Source organism: Rhinolophus sinicus, chromosome 11 (genome assembly GCF_057876585.1).
Source record: "Rhinolophus sinicus isolate RSI-liver-muscle chromosome 11, RSI-T2T, whole genome shotgun sequence".
In the NCBI taxonomy this organism is placed as follows: Eukaryota; Metazoa; Chordata; class Mammalia; order Chiroptera; family Rhinolophidae; genus Rhinolophus; species Rhinolophus sinicus.
In genome coordinates, this window is record NC_142511.1 from 2,860,975 (window position 1) to 2,886,533 (window position 25,559).

The 25,559-nt window shown below is 42.5% G+C and overlaps 1 protein-coding gene across 8 annotated transcripts in view; it reads left to right on the forward strand.

Moving 5' to 3' along the window:
- The window catches only part of POU2F1 (POU class 2 homeobox 1), a 108,558-nt gene extending 86,961 nt beyond the window's left edge, over positions 1 to 21,597 (forward strand). For 4 of the 8 annotated variants that reach the window (XM_074322341.2, XM_074322343.2, XM_074322345.2 and 1 more), the window contains 10 exons: positions 93 to 219; positions 1,225 to 1,319; positions 6,381 to 6,554; positions 11,138 to 11,279; positions 12,509 to 12,654; positions 14,001 to 14,180; positions 15,590 to 15,695; positions 17,405 to 17,780; positions 18,480 to 18,568; positions 21,047 to 21,495. In XM_074322341.2, coding sequence (XP_074178442.1) covers positions 93 to 219; positions 1,225 to 1,319; positions 6,381 to 6,554; positions 11,138 to 11,279; positions 12,509 to 12,654; positions 14,001 to 14,180; positions 15,590 to 15,695; positions 17,405 to 17,780; positions 18,480 to 18,568; positions 21,047 to 21,348 — 1,737 coding nt within the window. In that variant the 3' untranslated portion in view covers positions 21,349 to 21,495. Of the gene's footprint in view, positions 1 to 92; positions 220 to 1,224; positions 1,320 to 6,380; positions 6,555 to 11,137; positions 11,280 to 12,508; positions 12,655 to 14,000; positions 14,181 to 15,589; positions 15,696 to 17,404; positions 17,781 to 18,479; positions 18,569 to 21,046 lie in introns of all 8 variants that reach the window. The other 4 variants (XM_074322342.2, XM_074322346.2, XM_019747406.3 and 1 more) reach the window with 2 other exon arrangements.
- Positions 21,598 to 25,559: the final 3,962 nt, after the last annotated feature.

Genomic DNA, 25,559 nt, shown 5'->3' on the forward strand with positions numbered 1-25,559 from the left:
GGATATGACCGAATTCCTCATCTGGGAACCTTACGATGAAGCGACATTTTATCTCAGGGCCTCTAGTCCATGTTCTCATTCTAATTTTTTAGGATCTGCAACAACTGCAACAACTGCAACAGCAGAATCTCAACCTGCAACAGTTCGTGTTGGTCCACCCGACCACCAGCCTGCAGCCAGCGCAGTTCATCATCTCCCAGACGCCCCAGGGCCAGCAGGGTGAGCCGGCCGCCTCGGGGCACAGGGGCTGCTCGTAGGGTTCGGAAACTGCCCAGCGGAGCAGTGCTTTTCCTGCATGATACCTGCCTTAAACTTCATGTTTGTGTTTAGAAAAATACTTTTTGTCATGCGTACCAGCATATTGAAGGTCCTCCTTCACTGCCATTCATCTGTTTAGTCACCAAGGAGGAACCAAGAGTTTGGCCAAGAGTCTAAATGAAATCCTTCAACTTGCTGAACATAAATTAGATAAATTACTTCTAGTGTTTCGATAGTTTTTCATGGAAATGTATTCAAAGGAGGTGGGCTGAGTGTTGAAAGTATATACTTCTAACAATCATTTGTTTTAAAGTTTCAGGAGAGGGTGTTATGTTAGATATTGTGCACATTTTGTGAATTATAAAAAGCATTTGTGGTCTTTTAGTGGTGACTATTGTCGTATCAACAATAAAGCTCAGTCCTGTGTTTAAGGTTGGTTAATGGAATCCGTGCAGAGGGTTTCAGGGTGTCAAGGCCTCAGCCGATTCCTCCTCGTTTCTGTTTTTTGGCCTTTTTCCTGATCATTCATTCCAAACTCTGGTTGTGTAAATACCTGTTGTTCCACTTAAAGGATCGCCTGCTCCTTTCATGAGGGAGGCCGTTCTCCGGTCCCACATACTGGCCGTTCCTAATAGTTCAAAGTGAAGAGGAATGTCCAACTGCTTCCGTTTAGAGTACTTGTTCACCTTCATCCATTGCTTCCTAAAATAACTGGCCAACCACGAAAGGCATTCTGGGAATACCAGAGACATGCTAGTCTTAGTTGAATGTTCATGTCTTCTTGCCTTAGTTGTATTTATTAACAAGATTGAATTTTAGGCAAATAAGACATTGAGAGTCTTAAGACCAACAAATCCATTGGGGGATGAGTTGGAAATTGTCACTTCACTTTCTTTTCTTTTTTTGTTTTTGTTTTACCATCTGTTCAAAGTAATCTTTAATGCTCCTGGTATCTCGTGTTTCCAGGTCTCCTGCAAGCGCAAAATCTTTTAACGCAACTACCTCAGCAAAGCCAAGCCAGCCTCCTACAGTCGCAGCCAAGCATCACCCTCGCCTCCCAGGTCAGTTTTCTTCTGTGGGAGTTGCTTTTTCATCTTGTTTAAGGGACTTTTTTGGACTTTGTTAAAGGAAAACACAAAACTAATCCAAGTAATATTCAAACATTGACCAAAAATTCAGAGCTGGCTTTATCAGCTTGATACAGCGACGCTCCCAAATTGATGGACTCTGTGGAGCTCTCCCCCCAACCCCCATTTGCTTGTATGTTCATGAAGAATAACAGTGTTGGCGGCAAGTGATAAATTCCGGCTCCTTGACATCCCCCGGCACTGGCAGTGGGGATTGCCACTTGGACTAGAAACCTGTTGCCTCAGTTAAAGCCCGTATCGTCCTTTCCCTTTCTCAGAAGCTGCAGAGAAGCTCCGATCTCTGTGTTTTCTTCCCTCTCAACTTTCAGATGGTGTTTTAGCTCATTTCTGCCAGAGTTTAACTGTAAAAAAGCACCGGTCTAGGCATCTAGAGGTTTAAGCGTTAGACCTTGTTCTGCTTCTCATCTAGCTGTGACTTTGAGCATATCATTTCACTTCTGGATCTGCATTTCCTCATCTGTAAATTAGGCGACTGAGCTGGCTGGTCCTGGATTCCCCCTCCAGCCCTCTCTGTCTGTCATAATGGAAGTTTTCACTTCATACTAGCACGTTACCAGATTTGATAGAATGCAACATCTGTTTATGATAAAAACTTGCAAACTAGGAATAGAAGCTAACTTTCTTAACCTGGAAAAAGGCATCTACCAAAAGAACCCAGCATCATAAAGACTGAATACTTTCCCCCTTACATGTGAACCAAGGCGAGATCGTGTACTGTTACCATTACCCAGCATTGTAGCGAAGCTCCTAGAAGTACAGATTTCAAGAAAAAGAGCTAAAGGACACGCAAATTAGGAAGAGGAAGTAAAACTGGCTTAATTGATTGTGTATGTAGAAAATCCCAAGGAAGCTACAAAAATGCTGCTGGAATAAATAGGTGATTTTAGCAAGTACGTAGGACACAAAGTCAGTCATAGCAATCATTTGGAAATTGAAATTTTAAAAATGTTTACAGTATTTCGGGATAAATTGAATACAACATTTGTAAGAGCTGTATATTGGAAACTATAAAATATTGCTGAAACTGAAGACCTAAATTGATGGAGAGGTGCAGTGTGCTCACGAATCAGAAGACGTAGGTTCTTAAGATGTGAGTTCTCTCCAGACTGACAGAGTCTGCACAGTTCCAATCAGTTCCGCCTGGTTTTCTTTCTTAGAAATTTGCATGTTGTTTTTAACATCCACATGGAATTGTGGAGGACGTAGGATAGCCAGACAATTTTGAAAAGTAAGAAAGTTGAAGGACTACTTGATATCAAGAATTATTATAAACTACAGTAATGAAGACAGTGTGACACTGACATACGGGTAGCAGTGGGACAGAATAAAGGTCCAATGGGCCCACACATCTGTGGCCAAGTGATTGTCCATGAAGGTGCCATAGGATTTCAGTGGGAAAAGAAAAGTCTTCTCAACAGGTAGCACTGGAGCAACCGGCTGGTCTGCGGCCACACCGCCTGACGCGCCCAATCTCGTCTGATCTGGAAGCTAAGCAGGGGCGGGCCTGGTTAGTACTTGGATGGGAGACAACCGACTAGCCATAGGCAAAGACGTGAGCCTTGCTCCCATCTCACGATATGCGGAGATTAATTTGAAATGGGTTGTAGACTTACTTACGCTTCTAGAAGAAAACTTAGGGAACGTCTTTGTGTCCTTGAGTATAAGGTAATGATTTCTTAAATGGGACTCCAAAAGCACTAACCATAAAAGAAAAATTTGATAAATTTAATTTCATAAAAATTAAAAGCTTCTGTTAAAAGAATAAAAAGAAAAACCACAGGCTGGAAGAAAATATTCTTCAAACTTGTACCTGATAAAAGATTTGTATCCAAAATATGTAAAGAACTCATACAACTCAATAATAAGACAATCAGATTTTTTTTTAAAGGGAGGATGTGCAAAATTTTTGAAGGTACTTCACCAAGGAAGGTGAGTGAGCACCCAGTAAGGACATGAAAAAATACTCAAAATCGTTAGTCATCAGGGAAATGCACGTGAAATGTCACTGCGCACCCACCTAGAACAGGCAAAATTAAAAAGGCAGTGACGGGACCCCAGCTGGCGAGAAGTGACTAGACCTCACGCACCGCTCATGGGGCTGCAAATGGCACAGACACTGCAGGAGACAGCTTGCCGGTTTCTTATCAAGTTAAATATATGTGTGCCTTATGACCCAGCGCTTCTACTCTTAGAAATGAAAGCATATGTCCACACCAAGACCTGTATCTGAATGTTCATAGCAGTTTTATTCATAGTCACCCCAAACTGGAAACAGCCTACACGTGCAGTCCATAAGCTGGTGAATAGATGCCATAAAATGTGGCATGTCCTTATGACGGGATGCTACGATTCAGGAGCGAGAAATGCACTCTGGAGTGTTGAGCAGCACGTGTGAATTTGAAAGGGTTGTGCTAAGGGAAAGAGCCAAGCAGAAAAGACTGCCTGTGGCATGCTTCCACTTGGCATTTTAGAACAGAGAGCCATAGGGACAGAAATCCTAGCAGTGATTGCCAGGGGGCTGGGGCAGGGGACGGACAGCAGACAGGGTACAGGAAACTTTTGGGAACGTTCTGAGTCTCCGTTGTGGCAGCAGTTATGTGACTCGATGCAGTTGTCAGAACACTTACATGGTGCCTTTAAATGTGAATGTGCTAACTGTGGAAAATGAGGCTGGAGTTTTGAAAAGAGCCTATACCAATAGTCTGTCTCTTCCTGGGCCGTGTGCTCTGCACACAGGCACTTAGCCTCATCCTGCCTCCTGCTCACCGAGTTCCACTCTGCCATCTCAAGGTCTGGCCCAGTCCAGCCTGAGGTTTCTGGAGCGGGGTAGCTTATCTGTAAGCTCCCTGCCTGAAGGTATCCGCGCTATTTTTAGTCCTTTGTTATTTGAGAATAGGGCACTTCAGGCCTGGAGATGAAGGCACAATCTGATAGTTGAGACTCACCCCTGTCAGCCAGTTCCACTGGGAAGTGTACAGCTGCATAGGAGTCTGATACGGTTGGTGCTGTTTGGGGCTCCTCCACGATGGCGCCATTAAAAATTAGTGTCACCATGTCACAGAGACGAACTTTGTTGTCTTCATTGAAGCAGGACGGTAGCGCTGCCCCAGGTGTGACTGCGGAATGCCTGTTCTGGGCCAGGTGGTGCAGTTGGAGAGAGCATGTTACTGACGAGGTCCAAGTCAGGCATGTATGGCCCGTTTGAATGACCGGAAGAAAGCTCAGTGGCAGACTGGTGTGTGATCCCTTGGGGGGGGGAGGGGCCTGTTTCCAGGAAGGGCCAGCTGAGCAGTGAAGCTGCGGTCAGAACAGCACCCGCCATGTCACTCAGAAGGCGGCTACCAGGCCCTGCGTTGTGTGATGAGGAAATGGAATATTTCCTTTTACAGAAAAAGATTACACTCTCATGTCCCCAAATAAACTTGAGATGGATTTCAGTAGTTATTTAAAATACATAGAAGAAGCTAGCAGAATGTTAAAAGAAATTTTATCCGAGTTAGAAATATGTGAAAGCTTTCTCAGATTGATGATATTAGAAAGGGGAGAAAGGTTTACCCAGTAGTAATTTAAATCTTACACTGAAAACTAAAAGGAAAAAGGCAGACTGGGGAAATTATTTGCATGAATACAACAGACAAAGGCTTAATCTATAACATTTGATGAGCTCTTTACGGCTAAGGATGAGAATAAGGGTATCATTAATAATAAACGGGTTCGATGTAAATCAAATTCACATGAAAGGAAATACGGATAATAATTCACACATGGAAAATTATTATTTTGAATAATAAGAGAAATGCGAATTAAGACCCAGTGAAGTACCGTTTACTTCCTGGGTTAGCAAAATATTTTTTTAAAACTAACAAATCATGTAGAGAGCATTGGATGGTGAGAACCAACATGCAGTGGCTCAGAAGCTGTGGAATTGTTTATGGTGCACCTGTAACTGGATAGTTACAGAAAGCCCTTTGTGAATTTATCCTAAAGAACTAATTACAAAGGTGGGAAAAAAACCTGCATGCACAGACTTTTTCATTGTGGTGTTACCTGTATTAGTGAAGGCATAAATAACAAGTGTCTAGCAATGAAGAAATTATGATAATATTTCCTTAATCAGCCTTTGAAATGGTAATTATGAAGACTGAAACACCATAGGAATAAAAGCTAAGACATATGTTGAGGAAAGCAGACTATAAAATTATGCGTATTTTCTTTATGGTTAACATTAAGAATGTAGGGTGAGGGCAGGAGGAATACTCTAGAGGTGATGAGTAAGTTTAGGGTGGTGTCGCGGTGATGGGTGTCTGCTTCCCTGCAGACTCGTGCCTTAAACAGGTAGCTGTTTCATATGTCAGTAATACCTCAATTAAAAAAGTTTGCTGCTTTGATTTTGTGCCTTATGGTCCCTTCCCATGTCTTAACCATACCATAAAAATTACTCTGATTGGTGGGATGCATGTGCCTTGTTATTGAAGATTTGAAAATTACATATACTTTGTCAGAAACATTTCCATTTCCAAATTATATAAATTAATAATCTTACTATTTTTATAATGTGTCACAAGTTGGAGATACGATAGTGGTAAACAAGACAGATATGGTCCCTGCTGTTTTGAAACTTGTAGTCTAAGTGGTATGTTTATGAAATAGATTCTTAAAAAATGAAGACTAATCGATTAAAAGGCAGGAAATACATACATGTATTCAGACCGTTGGAAAACCCAGTTATGCTGGGTTTCATTTTTCCGTCCAGGTTTTTCCCGTAGACGTACGTTTTCACCTTAACTGTGGTTACGGTGTGTTTAACTTCACGTTCTGCTTTGCTCAGTGAACACTGTGTTATGCCCTCTACAACATCCCATGCTCTTCAGAGCCCTCCAAATAAGGCTGTTTCCTTCAGTCGTGTACATTCCGTTGTAAGCTGAAATGCCCTTTTTGTATGTTTCTGCTTACCCTCTGTTCCTTCTGTAACAGCCAGCAACCCCAACACGCACAATAGCAGCCACCCCCATTCAGACGCTCCCGCAGAGCCAGTCAACACCAAAGCGCATCGACACCCCCAGCTTGGAGGAGCCCAGTGACCTGGAGGAGCTTGAGCAGTTTGCCAAGACCTTCAAACAAAGACGGATCAAACTCGGATTCACTCAGGTAGGGTGAACCCTCCCTTCCCTTCGCGGCGATTTCTCTCTGCGGCTGGGTCCAAATCTTTGCTTTCCATGTCCAAAGAACAGTATATTTCTTAGCCTTGTTTTTCAGATTGTAACTTTTCTTAGCCATTTCCTGCATTTAGAAGTTTAGACTATTGTATATATTCAGTTATAAATTTATGACTTAATGTTAGGTTAAAACCTTGAAGATTTGTCTCACAACACAGACCTCTGAAATTGTCATGATACCAATAAGTGGTGAGAATTTTAAGGATTATGTTAGGGATGATATAACTATACTGAAGGTTTCATTATTTGAAGAACACCTTGTTCTAGACCTTAGTGCTGTATGTGTTAGATTGAGAGAGTAAAGATTCTAAGGTTTTTTATAGTAGCTGAACGGGGAAAAGTTGGAACAACTTGTTTAAAATAGTTTTGGGGGCCCGTAGGGAGGGAGTGGAGACACACACGTGCACACATACAGTAAGTACAAACTGAAACTAATTAATCAAATAAAAATCTGTTGAAGATGAAAAATCCAAATTTATTAAAATCTGAATAAATTTTTTTAATGTTACCTAACAGAGGGCTTTTAAAGTGGAATAAGTTTAATGGTTTAAACAGGCGTCTGGGTATGTAGTATTTTTGTTCAAAGCACTGCCACTGACTTAATTAATTACTCTGATTAACCTGTCATGAATAATACCTCTAAAGCAGGAAAAGAATTAAACTGAATGACATTTATGTAAAGTGAAATATGATCATTCGGTGAAAAAAGTTACTGATGTATAGATTAGCGTAGGTGTTTTCATGGAATCAGGAAATACCTGATGTTTGCTTTCCAGAGAACATAATTACTGTTTGTAATTTAAGCCACCACCTAAATACTGTCCGAATTATTTTATGTTCAAAGTACAGTAATGCACTGCCTGCTTCGGTAGATCAAAAATTAGGGGTGACATCCTGCATATGTCCTGGGTGTTCTTAAGAACAGACTTTTATTCCTTATATTTCTTTGGTAGTTTATTTTTGCTTAAAACTAATTATATATTAGGAACTTAAAATGATTTTTAAAGTAGATCTAATTTTGGAAAAAATGAGTTTCAGTTGTGAAGAAACAGATTACAATTCAGAAAGATTTTAGTACTTTTGAAACACCTGAATGATCTGGCTTGTTCTTCAAAAGAAAGCTAAAGCCACAGATAGATTGATAGGCGTACCTGAGCGAGCCCGAATAAGTGGGAGGTTGGCACAGCAGGCGGTTCCTAAGCGATGTGCCAAGGGCGTGAGGCTTTGAACATCTTTCACTTTTACCTGAAGAGTGGCTTACCTTTCTGTGGCATTTGATGCGACATTTTGCCAGTGTTGTTTCCCCCTTGTCCTCCCTCCCTCCCTCCCTCCCTCCCTCCCTCCCTCCCTCCCTCCCTCCCTCTCTCTCTCTCTCTCTCTCTCTCTCTCTCTCTCTCTCTCTCTCTCATATGTAGGAACTTCCTATGGTCTGGTGTTCTGCTTTATGGTTTTATCTTATTATTTGGCACTACTGTTCCTTATTTTTCAAAACGAGTTTGACATAGCAGTGGCAACATTTCACAAACCTTAACCACGTGGATTAAAGCAAATAATAATGGTTCAGAATGGGAAAATAACATTTGTTTTTAAGTCATATACCTCAATTGTAATCAGTCAATTGTAATTAGTATATAAATTTGTATCCAATGTATATACATACACACACACACACACACACACACACACACACACACAACATTCACGTTACTAGTTGAAAAAAAAAATCCCTGTTCCCTGAGTAAGTACATGTTATGAGATGTTTTACACAGTATTTTCTAACTACACAATTAGTTATTAAAGGGTTACTGTGGATGGCAGAACGTACTGAGAAGGCCATAGTATAATACTTGCATCCAATGGACACAGTCATTATTTCCTAATCCCAATCTTTGTTCCTGTTTTTCTTTTGCTTTTTAACAGACGATTGAAGGGATGTAAATATAGTTCAGACTATGTATGAGTCAACTGGTTCAAACATTTACTTCTGTAAGGGAGAATCCATAGTGTGAGTTACAAAAGCACTAACCCACACATATATTAAATTAATGAAAGTTAGCGTTTTAACGGAGGACCTGTTGCTTTTTATTCAGTTAAATAATTTAAATGTGAATTAAAATTTGTGTTATAAATCTCAGTTTTAAGTGGGCCTGTCATTTATTGCCATAGTTTTAGTTAATTTATGGCATAGCCACCAACTTAAGGCATTTTTTATTCTTATTTATTATTCTTATGATGTGATTTTTGAATAGGCATTTTAGTTTTTACTTGTCAATATTGTTACTTTTCATGGAAAGATATTACAGAAGTTTGTGGAAAAATTTTTAGTGACTTACGTAGTAAATGTTAGAAAACATTTATTACCATCTACCGTGTGTCCCCAAAAATAAGACCTAGCCAGACCACCAGTTCTAATGTGTCTTTTGGAGCAAAAAGTAATATAAGATCCGGTATTATATTATATTATATTATATTATATTATATTATATTATATTATATTATATTATATCAGATTACATTATACCCAGTCTTACATTATATTAAAATAAGACCAAGTCTTATGTTAATCTTTGCTCCAAAAGACGCATTAGAGCTGATGGTCCACTAGGTTTTATTTTCAGGGAAACACGGTAACTGCGCAGCAGGTCTTACATTTAAACAATTGCAAGGTTTAGTTGGCCCCAGTTTTCTAGAAAGCTGTATGCAAACAAAGAGACCAAGACATGAATATATGTGAAACACAAAGCGTATCTAGTGTCTGACATGCAGTAGGCACTTGGTGACCATTTGGTGAGGGACTAAATGTGCAGAGGTCCCGATGTAGATAAACTGCCTGTAGATGTGCTGGGCAGTGTTTATGCCCCGCTCACACCGTCCTGCTTCTTCCAGGTGGACTGTAACTGGAAGGAAATCAATGATAAGCGTTCTGTCCTAGAGCTAGCAAGTCCAGAGCTGTCTGTGCCGCTTTCTGTGACAATGGGAACATTTTGTATTTGTGCCGTCCCACACAGTAGTGCTGAGCACTGGACAGGTGGCTAGTGGTGCTGAGGAACGGAATTCTTAATGCATTTGATTTGAGTTCATTTAAATTTACACAGCCACGTATGGCTGGCGGCTGACCGAAGGGACGGCACAGAGTGCAGACCAGTTGCAAGTCTGGGATGCTCAATGCCTCATTCGTCTACGGCTCCAACGTTTCCCCTGTGTTACACGTTTTATCAGAAGTTGCTTACCAGGGAGAGAATGGAGTTTCAAAGCAAATGCCCTTTCGTTTCCCTGACTACCATCTAATGCGGGTGCTAGTAAACGATTAGGGTCCAGAAGGTGGATTGGGGGCATCAAAGGACAAGTGTTGCCAGGGAGGCCGGGCCAGCCGGCCCGTGGTACAGTCAGCTGGGCAGTGAGTACTTGGGCCCAGGGATGGTGCTGTTCTGCCCTGTCACTAAACTAATAGAAATGAGGGATGAATCACTGAAACTCTGAGCTTCTGTTACGTGTATATAAAATAACTACCAAGAGGTGGCTTTTTCCAGCTTTTAACAAGAGAGATTCGGCTGAAAGAAAGCACTGTATACATTCAAAGAGTAGAGGCTTCTGGAGAAAGACGTCTTTTGTAATATATTCAGGGGATCATTGTTCTATTGCTCTCAGGTTAGCAAGACTCCAGTGGCCATGAAGGTTTGACTAAATGGGTCAAACCTCTCTACTGTGAATTTCTGCCTCTATAATGGTTACAAAAGTAGTCTTTTTAGAATACCTGTTTTTTGTAACCAACTTTGAAATCCAAACTAAGGGTGGAAAATAGATTTTTTCAGTGCTTCCAGAAATACCTTACAGGAAAAAAAAAAAAGAACTAGGCATCATTTCAAAATTTCAAAGTGATTTATGGGAAGTTTGGTTACAGTTACATCTGTTAACGCCTATAGGTGATTGGAGCAAAAATTAATATAAGACCCGGTATTATATTGTATTGTATTATATTATATTATACCCAGTCTTATATTATATTAAAATAAGACCAGATCTTATATTAATCTTTGCTCCAAAAGATGCATTAGAGCTGATGGTCCAGCTAGGTCTTATTTTCGGGGAAACACGGTAACTGCACAGCAGGTAAACTGATTTTTAAAGGTGTCTTAAATGATTTTGGTTGCATCAGTTCAGGGGCTTATTAGAATATCAGCACCATCTTTTGAGACTTACAGAAATATATAATATCTTGATCATTACATAAAGCAAGGAAAGATTCAAAATGGAGAGAGTGTGGCAGTTCTGAGTGTTGTTACAGTCAAAGCCTAACTCCTCACTGGATCCTGTACTCAGCGTAGGGGTGGGTGTTCTGTGAGGTCCTACAAATGGGTAACTGTTGATTCCTTGTGAAGGGCGGTTATTGGAGGGGCACCGTAGAGTGACAGCGGTGAACAGTAGTGGTCAGATGACTCTTCTCTCATCACGTGACAGCGGTGAGCAGTAGTAGTCGGATGACTCTTCTCTCTCACCCCCCCTGTTACCCTGCAGGGCGACGTTGGGCTCGCGATGGGCAAACTATATGGAAATGACTTCAGCCAAACCACCATCTCTCGCTTTGAAGCCTTGAACCTCAGCTTTAAGAACATGTGCAAGTTGAAGCCACTTTTGGAGAAGTGGCTGAATGATGCCGGTGGGTGAATATGTGAGAAGTGTCTTCATTGCCGTGGGAATCGTACAGGAGGACTGTTGTATAAATGGCGGTTTATATTTCTTGTCACATTATTGGCACTACAGAACATTGAGGCTCGCCTGTCTTGGAAGGATGTGCATAAATTGTGGCTACATACCTCGGAGAACTAGTTTATTTAACTAGTAATTACAGTGCACACAGTCAGCAGTAATTTTTAGGCTTGAAATATTTCTTGTTGAAGGGAGGGGATAAGAAAGCCTATGTATTTAGATAAAGTCGCAACGGAAGTTTATTGGTTCTTCCTCGATGAACTGTCATAAATTTGTTCTTGATAATATTTCTGCTTTTGTTTCTAAAAATGACCACATATTTCATACATAAAAAGTTGAGTGGCTAGTTTGAAATTACGCGTTTTGTGCTGAGGTTTCCTTTTGGAAAATTTGGATTTGGCGTCACAGAATCACAGACTGTGAGAGCTGCAAGGGACTGTGGGGAAGCCCTAGACTGTGGCTCTCATTGTAGACGTGAGCAAGACTCGGGCCTTTGTAAAAGACAAACCTGAACACCCAGCCCTGGGCGGTCTGATTCCGTGACTCTGTGAGGGCTCGGCACCTGCCCCCTGACCAAGCTCCACTGTGAGAAGCTCTGCTCTGCTCCCTGGCGGAACAAAGCTCCGAGGTGGCAGTGAGATGCCAGGGCCATGGCACTGTGGAGTGACAGAACTCTGTTTAAACCTCAAAGAATTTAGAAGTATTTCATTGTTTCTTTGGGTTTTTTTGGGGGTGGGGTGCTTCCCTGGATTATAATAAATAAAATGAGAGGTCATTTGCAAGATAAATATTAAACGTTCAATAATTTCTATGAAGCTTTCTTCCTTTTATCCCTAGAGCTAATAAATAAATAGGCAAACAAAACCCAAACATAAGAACAGAACTCAGAAGAGGTGGAGCTGTCTAAAGGGAGGAATAGTAAACTTACGCAGTCTCAGAAACAGAAATCAAAGAGCAATGGTGACAGTATAGCCAACCACCCTGAGACAGAACGTCAGTAAGAGCAGTAGAGAGACCGTGATGGCAAACAGTATTTTAATGGAGGTTATGAAAACCTGTTTATGCTTGCTTGTAGCTTGAAATATTTGGGTCAGTTTTGTTGTCATTGTTGTTAAGATATGTATTACATGCATGAGTCAGGCTCAGTTACTCTGATTCCTTGTTTTCTTCCTTCTGCAGAGAACCTCTCATCTGATTCGTCTCTCTCCAGCCCAAGTGCCCTGAATTCTCCAGGGCTGGTAACTGAGGGCTTGAACCGTAGGAGGAAGAAACGCACCAGCATAGAGACCAACATCCGTGTGGCCTTAGAGAAGAGTTTCTTGGAGGTCAGTGAGGTTTTCACTTTTCATGTCCTTGGGATTGTTTGTGTGCTACTCAGGTCAATCTCAGCCCTTCTGGGTGCTTAGAACAAGGTGGAGAAAATAAGACAACGTAGGAAAGAGAACGAGAGTGCGTGAGGGTTCAGGAGAAGCCAGGCTCACATGCATGTGGGCACTCAGTGTGACAGAGGCGGCAGCTGCCACAGGACACAGGACTTCCAAGATGGGGGGATAGGGGGGAGGGCTCGTGAGCAAAGGCATCCGGGGAGAAGGGCCGTGAGGTGCGTCAGGCACACACAGGAGTTAGCTTTGGCTGTGTTGTGGTGTCTGTGCTTAAGAGGGTCGTCTGCGACCAGAATACTCGGCTGTCAAGTTCAAGTTAATTCAACGGATGTTTGGCTGTTTGTTTGTTCGTACCGGGGCACATCATAATCAAAGCTTCCAACATATTTTGACTTACCTGATTCAGAAAAGGCTTGAGCACAGTGGAAGGAGCAGTGAATCAGGAATCTATCAGCTCTGCCACTCATGAACTTGATTTCTTAAGCTAAAGTCCCTTTACCTGGGAAATGCCTTCTTTCCTGTCTCACAGGCCTAATGCCGGCCTCACATGGTCCAAGTGAGATCATGTGCGTTGAAACCCGGAGGAAACTCTTAAATTCCCAGTGACTTGCAAGGGCTGTATTGATTGTTCATTTTACTCAAGATTAATAGCCCTTAAATGAAAAAATATAAATATTCAAGAATGACTTATTCTAAGCTACTATGAATAAATTTAATGCACATGTGTTCACTAGAATGTCAGTTTATGGAAGTTCTTTGTTAAAGGTGGACTAATACCGTGTTCCCCCCAAAATAAGACCTAGCCAGACAATCAGCTCTAATGCGTCTTTTGGAGCAAAAATTAATGTAAAACCCGGTCTTATTATAAGACCAAGTCTTTAACATAACATAATATAATATAGTATAGTATAGTATACTATAATATATAATATAATATAATACGATACAATACCAGGTCTTAGATAATATAATATAAGACCGGGTCTTATGTAATATAAGACTGGGTATAATATAATATAATGCAATACAATAAAATGTAATATAATTCTGGGTCTTACATTAATTTTTGCTCCACAAGATGCATTAGAGTTGATTGGCTGGGTGTTATTTTCGGGGAAACACAGTATGGTCGTCTACATCCAGCTTCATCCTCTGACTTGTCTCTCCCCATTTTATATATATATATATATATATATATATATATATATATATATATATATATATATATATAATGACATGGGTATGCCAATATTTCAAGACATTATTCTGAAGGACAATTTTCCCTTCAGAATCAAAAGCCTACCTCGGAAGAGATCACCATGATTGCTGATCAGCTCAGTATGGAAAAGGAGGTGATCCGCGTTTGGTTTTGTAACCGCCGGCAGAAGGAAAAAAGAATCAACCCGCCCAGCAGTGGAGGGACCAGCAGCTCACCTATCAAAGCAATTTTCCCCAGCCCAACCTCACTGGTAAGGACGAAAAGTAGGGGTGCAAGCTCAAGGGCAAGCTTTTGCAATTTTACAGATGACCTATTAAATCAGTTTATTTCATAATAGACTTTATTGCGTATACATTCATGTTGAATACAAATTTATGTTTTAAATGTTACCAAAGTAATTAAATCTCATGTTGTTAACTCAAGAACGGATCAATCTTTCTTTTTTAAAGTGAACAATTGAAATTCTTTCTCATTTCATGGCATTTCCATTGTTCTCTTCTATGGGGTAGTTTATTCGGTTACTCTGTAACCGTGGGAGTACACTTGCTGGTTCTAGTTATCTAAAAAGTCTGTAGTTGCTTTTTATTCACATTGGGTCCTAAAGCTCAATTGATCAAACTTACACTTACATGAAGAAGTGACAGTCAATTCCCAGGCAACCTCTGGCTCTGAACTTGTATTAAAACGGTCATCTCAGATCTTCACTGTCAGACATGTGGCCTTTCACTTCGAACCTCACTGTCTGCTTAGAATCGTGCTCCTGGACTGAATGGACAGAGAGCTGTGTGACCCCTTTGATCTTCAGGGTGATGGTAAATGTGACTCCACGTTTCCCACCAGGACGCCAGAGATGGAATATTGTTGAGTTTGCATTTCTGGTCCTTTCTGGTTAATTTGTTTTTATTTTATTTTAATATCATTCTGTACTGGGAGGCTTTTCAAATGAAAGTCAACAGTCAGAGCATGTACCAGGCTAAGGGAAGGGATGGTGGCTACACGAGGGTCTTTCGTCATGAAAGTCACGATGGTCTTTAGGAAAACGGTGGTGGTTCTGTGGAGGTAACCGACTTGTGTTTTGGATTTCTTTGTGCAGAAAGAAGACAGTATTTCTTACAAAACTGTACAAATATTTTGTTATTTCAAAGAGAAACTGTCAGTTTTTTTAAAAATTTGTTTTACATTCTTTCCATTATATCATTTCATTAAAAACAAAACCAGGACAATCTTGCACCCACAGAAATAAAACAGTACAGGAATCGAGGTTCGCTGACCCTGTTGAGTAGTTTTCTTGTTTAGGTTAAGTTGATAGTATAGTATTTCTTACGGCCTTAGAGTACATCTGACTCAACATTATTGCAATTCAGGTATTTTTAAATTGTTTCTTTTTAAAACCTGGGCAAAGCCTTGTGTCATATTAGTGAAAAAGAATTTTCTGATAGCAGCCTTTCAACATATGCCATTTTTTTCAATTCCGAGATCCAAAAGTAATTTTAAAACCCTTTCGTCTTAGGCCCATTTATTTTATTGTGTTTTTTATTCTATTTAAATTTTATTCTGGAATTTAAAATTTTTATAGGCCTAGTAAATCTACAATATGGACTTCAATTTTTAAATTTTGGTTTTTAAATGCTTTTGCATATTTTCATTTCTGACCTCTAGGTGGCGACCACGCCAAGCCTTGTTACGAGCAGTGCAGCAACTACCCTCACAGTGAACCCGGTCCTGCCCCTGACCAGTGCTGCGGTGACCAACCTCGCTGTTACAGGTGAGAGGCAGCTGGCGGCTGGGCAGCTCGTGGGCACGTGGTAGGCCCAGGAGCGGGCCCTGGGTGATCTGCCACTGAACTGTGAATGCAAGCTGTAAAGAGGTATTGCTTGTTTGAAAGTTACATGTGAAAACCTGAACTCCGGAAAAATCAGGCATGATTAATTTTGCCAGGAAAACTTTCACATAAGGGTTTTCTTGCCTTTTTGTTCTTTCTCACCTCACCCTGTGTTCTCCATTATTCCCAGTTACCTGTTTCTTCAAGTAGCTCCTCTTCTTAAAAATCTTGAATAGCTACAGCTTTTTTGCATTTGGGAAAACATCTAAATTCCTCTTCAATTCATAGAAGATTGTTTCCATCCTGGACCCTGTCTGCCACTAGCCTTTCTGTATCCCATCCTCGGCAGACATACCTTTGTAAACGTCCGCACAGCCTCAGAGCTCCCCACTCCAGCCTGCGTGTCTTTCTGATAGAGATGGAGCTGCTCCTGCTCGGGTATCCGTCCTCCCTGGGATTATTCTTTAGCTTCCCCAGGAGACTATTCATGTCCACCTCCCTGAGTTATAAATGACGTGATTTTTACCGTCTGTCTTTGCCGGTAAAGTTCGCACTTTTCATGAGATTTAGAGATTCTTCTTGAAATCTCTATGCCTAGCCTCGTGCCAGACATACTCATTGTAAAATGAATGAATAAAGTTTTCCCCCATGGCCTCCTTTAAATAGCAGATTTGCCAAGTACACTTAAAATAATTGAGCATTGTCATCATAAGTGTTTGAGTGACGCATAATGTGTGAGGCGTTCTGAAATTCTTCACCAGGTTGATTATGTGCTCGTAAGTCATTGGATGGACTTGTGATAGTTCACAGTCAAGCCAGAATTTAACCGAGAGTTGGGGCATTGGATTTTCTGCACCCATGTTTAAATTCACCACACGTCTTCAGCTGTGTGACCTAACCAGGATATAAAACGTGAATAAATGTTTATATACAGTTATTAAATTTAAGGTTGAGCTTTTCCTTTTATCTATTTGTATCAGTATGAATTCAGACATTCTTTTGCATTCAACAAGTTAGAATCCTATAATTTTTTATTTTAATGTTCAAACTGTCCCAGATTTGGCCAGTGAGAGTCCCTTCAGGCTGGCTCCTGTGCCCTTTTGACATGCCCCTATCATTCTTTGAGCGGTTCCTTATCTTTTGGCACATGCCGTTCAGGCTCATGTAATATTTCTCTGCCTCGGGCCTGGAAGCAGCCGTTTCCCAGGATCCCCAGCTCCTGTCAGTGAGGACAGGTCCTTCGGAACCCAGGTCCGGGCATTAGCCCTACTTCTTGGCAATGTGTTGCTTGTAGGGCATCGCAGCAGAAATCAGTGCATATACACATGTACATACGTGGGTACGTGTGTAAGACACACACTTGTGTGTTCACATGTATACATGCAAGCACATCTGTATACATTGTTTTTAGGTAGCTGTCTACTTTTATTAAAAGTCATGAGTTCATAGTGATATCTCCGATTCTAACCCAACACACTATAGTTCATTCTTTTCTAAGCTTTGGTTCTAAACTCTTTGTTTTTGTGGTTAATTCCATAGAAATACACAGCGAAGTTAATAAAGAAGGGCCCATTTAGAGGGCACTGGGTGGTGGAGTCATTGGTCCGTTAATTCCGTGAACCGCGCCACCATCTCTCCCAACGCCTTTGCAGGAGCTCCTTTCTCATCCGGTCCCATTGCAGGCACTACAGACACCACCTCCAACAACACTGCGACCGTGATTTCCACAGCGCCGCCCGCTTCCTCAGCGGTCACGTCCCCGTCTCTGAGTCCCTCCCCTTCTGCCTCGGCCTCGACCTCCGAGGCATCGAGTGCCAGTGAGACCAGCACAACACAGACCACCTCCACTCCTCTGCCCTCTGCTCTTGGGACCAGCCAGGTGATGGTGACAGCATCAGGGTTGCAAACAGCAGCAGCTGCCGCCCTCCAGGGAGCTGCCCAGTTGCCAGCAAATGCCAGTCTTGCTGCCATGGCCGCCGCCGCAGGACTCAACCCAGGCCTAATGGCGCCCTCACAGTTTGCCGCTGGGTAAGGGGCCTTCTCATCTCGTTCACCCGAGAGACCACTGGGAGGGCATCCCTGGGGTCACCATCTTAAATGTGAAAAATAAAACCAAACTCTTTCAAGCCTTAATCTCTTTGAAATGAGTTGCTCTCTGGTAGCTCAAGAACCTTGGTTACAGTGGACGTAAGTGTCTTAACACCCCAGTAGGGCAGTGAGTCGTACCTTTATTTCCAGGTGAAGAAACCGAGCACCAGACACTGATCATACCTGAGGGATGGGGCCAGGAGAAAGCCCAGAATTCCTGGCTCTTGTTACACTTCCCCCATTAAGCTCTCTCAGCTGACTGCTTTCTCATTCTCAGGGATAAATGAGAGAGACAGTAATAAGAGTCACAATTTTGGATTATCAAACATGTAAGAATTACTTTGTAAATCTATTCCTTTCTCTGGCATTTTTCTTTTGTTTTGAAAAAAAGAGAATGAAATAACTCAAGAAAGAGTCAGAAATGACTGCACGTGCAGGGCGCAGCATTGTCTGGCTCTGTACAGGGACCTTCAGGGAAAGCAGTAACTCAGAGGCTCTCATCCAACCCTGTTAAGAGGATAAGGAGAGCGGACGTTTCCTTCTGCGTCCACAGCTGTGTTGTCCTTTTTCTTATCTCTTGCGTATGTTGTCACACCGACAGATGTGTCCCCATGGTAATAAGGTGACACTCTTTTGCAGAGGTGCCTTACTCAGTCTCAGTCCAGGGACCCTGGGCGGTGCTCTGAGCCCAGCTCTGATGAGCAACAGTACACTGGCAACCATTCAAGGTCAGTAGGATTATTTTCCTTACTTTCCTCTTTTCTTGTTTTTTAATAGAGGAAGTCTGCTTTGCCCAAGGTGAAGGTGATGGGGAGAGATAGTTGAACTGATAATGCTGAGTAACTTGAGGACCAAGAAAATGTCCATGTGAAAAAGCTTTCTAGACCAGTGTAGGTGTGAGTCTGTGAGTTAGAACAGGAAGTATCCGTGGTTGGTGTATTGTAAGGAGCCGGGACTGTCTTATGTGATTACACTTAGGGGCAGAATTTCCTCCCCCGGCTGAGTTTGTCCCAGTAGTCATCCAAGACCCACCACTAGGGACACTTGACCAAGTAAAGTTCCCTAATCACAGCTCCACCCTGGGAACCACCTATGAGAAGGTCCTGTAATGAATTAGAGCACGTCACGCAGACTTCCAGAGCATTTCTAATTCCCATCGGGTCTGCCCTTGATGTATCCCCGTCATTGCAGAGCCCATCTTTTGGGTTCTAATGTCTGTCCAAGCGCGATGGGCTCTTCTGGCCTTGGCATGCTCCCCCGTCTGCAGTGAGTCTGAATCCATGCGTTCCGGGTACAGAAGGCTGTGCCCTTCCAGAATCTGTGCCGGAAGGTGCCGTGGTGTGGTGCTGGGAAGCGATCTGGGGGACATGCCTGTATCAATCAGAGAATGCTTTTTCTTAAAATTAAAATAGTCCGTTCTTAAGTGACAGTTCTTGGGGCCAAAAGTAAGCTGTTAACCAAGTTAAGATTAATGGTCCATGGATGGTATTTCTACAGCATGCTACAGAGAATATCAGTTACCAGCAAATCACTTTTCTCTTGCAGTAGGGTGTGTCCTGGGCTGTAGTAATGCAGCAAAGGCGAAATGCTTTGCCCAGGGCACCACTGGGTGTCGTGCAGGAATTCAGGGCAGGTCTAGAACGGCTGTGACCCTCAGCCCAGAAGCTCAGAATCTCAGACTGCACCGCGTCTCACCGCTGTGTACTCAGTAAAATTGGGTCCAAAGTCAGGGCCATTCCCTTTGGTTCATCTAGGTTTTGATGTAAGAAATCAACCGAATTTTTTAAGCCATTTAGATAAACCCTCAAATCTATGTGTAGGAGTGTGGTTACGAGGTCTGACAATTAAATTCGCAAACTCATCCTAGAAAAAGTGCTACCTACCTCATTGCTGACTATCACTATGGTCACCTTCAAAGCACTCCCCTTGGGAAGCTATGCACTGATCCCAGTGCCTAGTCCACCCTTCAAAGCAATTTTGGAACTCTTTTTCTGGAATGGCCATCAGAGCTGTCGTCATATTACCCTAATGTCCTCAATGTCAACAGAATGTCTTCCTTTCAATATTTCCTTGATCTTCGGGTAAAGAAAGAAGTCATTGGAGGTCAGATCAGATGAGTAAGGAGGGTGTTCCAATACAGTTATTTATTTACTGGCTAAAAACTCCCTCACAGACAGTGCCGTGTGAGCTGGTGCATTGTCGTGATGCAAGAGCCATGAATTGTTGGGGAAAAGTTCAGGTCGTCTAAGTTTGTCATGCAGCATTTTCAGCACTTCCAAATAGTAAACTTGGTGAACTGTTTGTCCAGTTGGTACAAATTCATAATGAATAATCCCTCTGATATCAAAAATGGTTAGCAACATCATTGTAACAAGTTCGCAAACTTAATTGTCTGACCTTGTATATGAGTGGGGAGGTGTTGGGGGTTGTCAGATAATGGGAGAGTGCCCAGTTATTTTAAAGACAATTTGGTTATGCCTTCCGTGGAGAAGCAACAGTGTCTTAGAAAAACTGTCACACATTAAAGCAGGTCCTAGCTGAGGTAACCCCCCTGGGGCCACCTGTATCACCACACGTCTGCTCTCCTACTGTAGACTCGCCACTCTCATCTGGACATGTCATGGAAATCGAGCGTTTTGCCTCAGGAAGTGAAAAATTAATCCCACCTTATACTTTATTTGGTAACATTATTTTAGAACCAAAGCCTTTTGAAAGACAAGAGTTTTCATCCTGTGTATCATACTATAAAGTGCTCCAATTTTCAATTATGCCAATTGGTTTGATAAAAGCTAACCACATCTTAGTGCTTTAATCAATGTAGCTAGTTTGTCTTTTGAATGAAGTTGAAAATGTGCAATCTTCATTAAAAACAAAATTAATGAATTTAACAAATACTTCTGAGTAAACGAAATAAAACTGAGATTTCAGATAGAAATGTGACCGATTCATTAGCTAGTTCTTAACTCCCCTCTCCCCATCCTGCTCATGCTCATTAGTTATATTTTTCAGTCCTTGAGGCTCTTTCAAATGTATGAATCAACTTCAGTTGGTGACAGTACAGTCCTGTGATAAAGGGGGAAAAATGAACGAGGGGCTGCCCTTTTTCCAGCTGGGCGGTAGGAAACTCGGTACATTAGATGTGTTTTGGGGCCTCTCCAGGATGATATTAATGTTCTTCTTGCCTGTTTTGGGGGTTTTGTCTGTAGCTCTGGCTTCTGGTGGCTCTCTTCCAATAACATCACTGGATGCAACTGGGAACCTGGTATTTGCCAATGCGGGAGGAGCCCCCAACATCGTGACTGCCCCTCTGTTCCTGAACCCTCAGAACCTCTCTCTGCTCACCAGCAACCCGGTCAGCTTGGTCTCTGCCGCCGCGGGGAGCTCTGGGCCTGTGGCCAGCCTTCACGCCAGCTCCACGTCCACAGAGTCCATGCAGAACTCTCTGTTCACGGTGGCTTCTGCCAGCGGGGCGGCTTCCACCACCACCACCGCCTCCAAGGCACAATGAGCAGGGCTGGGCTGGCGGCCGGCCGAGCCGAGACTGAAGATGCCATTGGCTGCCTCTTGCCATGGAGCAAGGGAGACCAGGAGAGAAGGCAGACACGTGCCGAGAGGAAGGATGGAGACGGGACAACGTTTGCCTAATTTTGTAATAAAACACTGTCTTTTCAGGATTGCTTCATGGATTGGAGAACTTTCTAACCAAAAATTAAAAAAAAAAAAAAAAGCAGAAACAAAAAAATCAAAAACAAAAAAATAAGTGAAAGGACTACTTATCATTTCCAGCAGTCATGATGACAAGTCAAGGTGGGTTACCAATTCTGACATAGGAAGGGGATTTCTTGTTTGTCTCAATTCCTTTTTTCTTAAAAAAATCATTTTTATGGGTCTGTTGTACAGGCCATTAAGTCCTAAGAAGGTGTTTATAATCGTTTCAATTGTGTTGGGGGTTCCTTTCTTAACTGGTACAATGTAGGCAGGCCCATATTACTGTATCTCTGTTATTGTTGTTGTTGTTATTGTTTTTATAGAGAGAGTTTGGACATGTTTATCTCTTGCTCCTGGATCCTATTTCAGTGAGCTCCCACGCTGTGGGGAGGGGGGTTTGGGGATGGGGGGAACTGAACTTCTTAACTGCGGGAATGTTCTTGCTGGTTTCCGTATCCTCGACGACTCTTACAGAGGTGCTAGAAAATTAGTTTCTTTTGCCACTTATGCAAGAGGCTCGCTGCAGAAGCTGAAGGCAGTGTGTGCAAACAGCCCTACTCCACACACGCCCCATCAGGCGGTGCCTTCAGAGCGCTTCTGTGTAGGGAGGAGTCCCTGCTGAACTAGGTCTCACCCTAACCCCTGACTGGCCTGCGGCCCGGCCTGGGCCCCGGCCTGCGCGCCGTGGGCCGGGCTTGGCTCCGAAGAGCAAAGACTACTGCAGACACCTGCCTGGTGGCTCTCCTTACTTCTTACCCTGAGAAATGCTCCTACTGTTGGTGTGTGTGTGTGTGTCTGTTCCATTTGGTGGAAGTTTCTCATCCAGACTTCCCATAACTTACTTGGCAAAGAACAAAGAACAAATCGACTCGTTGAAGTTGGGAAACGGTTCCCTTCTTTGTTTTCTAAAGGAACTCCCCTGGGCTGTCCCATGGGTTCCTGACCACCAAAAGCGGTGTGATGCGAAGAGTCTGCGGTTCCTACCTGTCCCTCTGGCCACAGACTTCCTTTTCGCCAGGCGGCCTCTGCACCCCTCTTGCCCTGAGGCCCCTGGTCCTCACTAGGGGCCAGGGGTGTGGAGAGCCTTGGAGCCGGACGTTGGCACGCACCTCACGTGTCTCCTTGGTTGTGAGAGGTGCTCCTGCTAGTGAGGTCGGCCGAACGTGGGGCATCTCCAGTCAGAGTAGAGCGTGAGGAGCTTCTGTGATTATTTCCAGGGCGTTTCTAGACCATGTAAATGAGCCCCAGAGAAGGAAGAGTTGATGAAAGTAGAAGAAGAATGAGGGTAACTTGGAAATTAGATCCCCGTTTGCCAATGGACTATTATTATAGTCTCTGTACCAAAAATGTCCCCAAAGACTGGCTCGCCGCAGTGCAGCTCCTCTGAGCCCCTTCCATCTGGAGTCGAAGGTTCCTGTCGGGTTGGGTGTGGGGGGTGCCTGCTCTCGTCTCCCTGTCTCCCTGTCTCCCCCTGGTGGTCACAAGGCTGCACTTCCCCTCTGAGTGCTGGGGGGGCTGCCAGAGCGCAGGTCCTGCTTTTCTCACTGCTCTGCGGCGGCTGCAGGGGCTCGGCTGGTTCTGTGCTGTTGTGTGTCTTCACAGCGGGGGAGCACCTGTGTGTGGGCGTCCACCGGGAGACAGGCCCATTCATGTCCCAAGGCCAGAAGCCGTTAGTCCCCTCCTTGGTGTTTCTGGTGTTTCTTCTGTCCTCCCCTTTTATTTGACCGAGTATTTAATTACCACCCTAAATGTCCTCTTCTCACTCTTCACCTTCCCCCAAATCCTCCAAAATCAGTGAACTGCAAGCAGGGAGACTAACAAATGTCCATCCACCTTTTTAATGTGTGGTGTGTTTTTTTATGTTGTTTTTTTAACTAAGCTTGAACCAAAGTCAATTTCTAGCAAGCTGCTGTACTAATGGACTAGTTTATAACGTGCGGTTCAGACACATTGAGGAGTTAGATGCTACTGACAATTTCTTTTCTCATTGTCTTTATTAATTTTATATAAAAGTTGCTGCTTGTTTTACTCTTTTGTGTTGGTAAATTGTACTATCCTCTGGGCAGACATTAACTTGATTTTAAGTAGTTTATTTAGTTTGGTGTGTAAATAGAATGGCAGTGTCAGTTATTAACTTTTCTCCATCCCGCTGTTTGATGTAGTTGAATTTAATCTTTTATCCTGACTTGACATCTCTAACTTGAGTCTGTGCGAATGGTTTTAGGACTGTCAATCATACTGCAGCTGCCCACGGTTAGGAGTCCCTCCCTTGGGAGCGGTGAGTTCGGAGGCAGGATTCAGGGAGGGAAATGCTGAGACCCACCGTACTGGGTTAGAGGTTCTAGCATGAATTTCCCAAAATTGCTACCAAAGGAAGTGTCGAGTCCCAAGGACTCAAACCCAGTGGATTAAGAGGAAGGGCGAGGAAAGGCTGAGTTTGTTTGTTTCCCTGTGTGGTTCAAAAGTTGCTCCTTCTCCCAAGTAAGATTCACCAATGACTTTAGTGTTTAAAACGATACTAAACCTAAATGCCAGTGCTTCGGTCCTCTGTTCCCAGCCTGCCTGTCGAGTTGGGATAAGGGGATTCTGCCTGGGGATCACTTGATGAGGATAAACCTGAAACCAGCAAAACAAACAAATAAAACAAAAACCCTATATTTAAAAGAAATAAATCTTAGACAAAGGTAACTTTTAATTTTTTTTTTTTTTCGTTTTTTCCTCTTACTTAAAAACAAGTTGTGAAATGAAAGGTACATCCATACAAGTACACGCAAAACACTAAAACAGCTTGTTGATGGTGTGGAGCTGGAAATCGACTCCCAGGCACCATCCCTAGACATTCTACTGGTCTCATGACTCAGCCTTTAGTCCTTTGTTACTTTCTGTCATCTTTTTTATCATCTCAAGAAATGCTTTCTAAATCGAATGAATCTTCTAAGCTAGGCACTCAGACTTAGCTTTTAGACATGCATGTGGGAGTCTGGAAGTTAAGGGGGGCCATTTGACCAAAAAGAGACGTTTGGTAGGCTTTCTGCATTTCTAAGAAGAAGGGCCAGATAGGTCATCACATTTCATTGTATCGTTCTTTTTTCCCCCCCTGTGTGTTTATGCAAGTTTTATTTCATCCCTGAATTTGGTTAACACATTAAACCAAAGACTAATCCTAAATGCATTTGTAGCATACTATATTTGCCCATGGTGATGGGCCCTCCCTAGGGAGTGGTGAATGTAATGTTTGAATCCTGCTGTCACAGGCAGTGGGTTTGGTCATGAACTCGACTTGTGCCCTGTGTAAATCTGAAGGACAGAGCAAAAAGACCTAGGGAAGGGCTTCTCGCAGGAACCGTAATTGTTCCTGATGTAAGAAATAAGTTGAGTGCTGTATTAGTTTAAATGTTTCTGAAGGTATATAGGCAGCTCTTTAGAATTATATAGATTGTTCATATCCATTACACACTCCCTTTTATTTATTTGATAAGAAAGGTCAGTACCATCCCAATTTACTCAGCTTATTGTTAGAGAAATGGAACCAAAGGAATCCAGCTGTCATTTTGTGTAGGACCTTACCTGTTTGTACTTCATGGTAGCATTATTAGAAATTAATAATTTTTTTAAAGGGAAAATAAGACTAATTAAAATATTTTTAGTGGGATTATCTTGCCAATTTGTTCTACATAATTCATTGTCGTGGGAAAAAAAGCACAATTATACCTCCTTTTTAAATGTTATTTTGTCCTGTTATCCCTCATTTCTTTGGGAAGGAAGGTAGGGGAAACCTTGCCTGTATTATCCAGAAGCACAGATATTTGCTTGATACAATACTTAAATTCAGTCCAATCTTTCACATTACATTTTCTATTTAAATTGCTGGGAAAGCTGGATGCATTTGCAAATATGGGAAATTCATGTAGATTTTTTTCAAAGTTCTAAATCCTGATAGTCGGCATTGCAATTAGTGTGTAAGAAACACACGACTTACAGAAGAAACTCTTCGTACTTCACCGTGCAGTG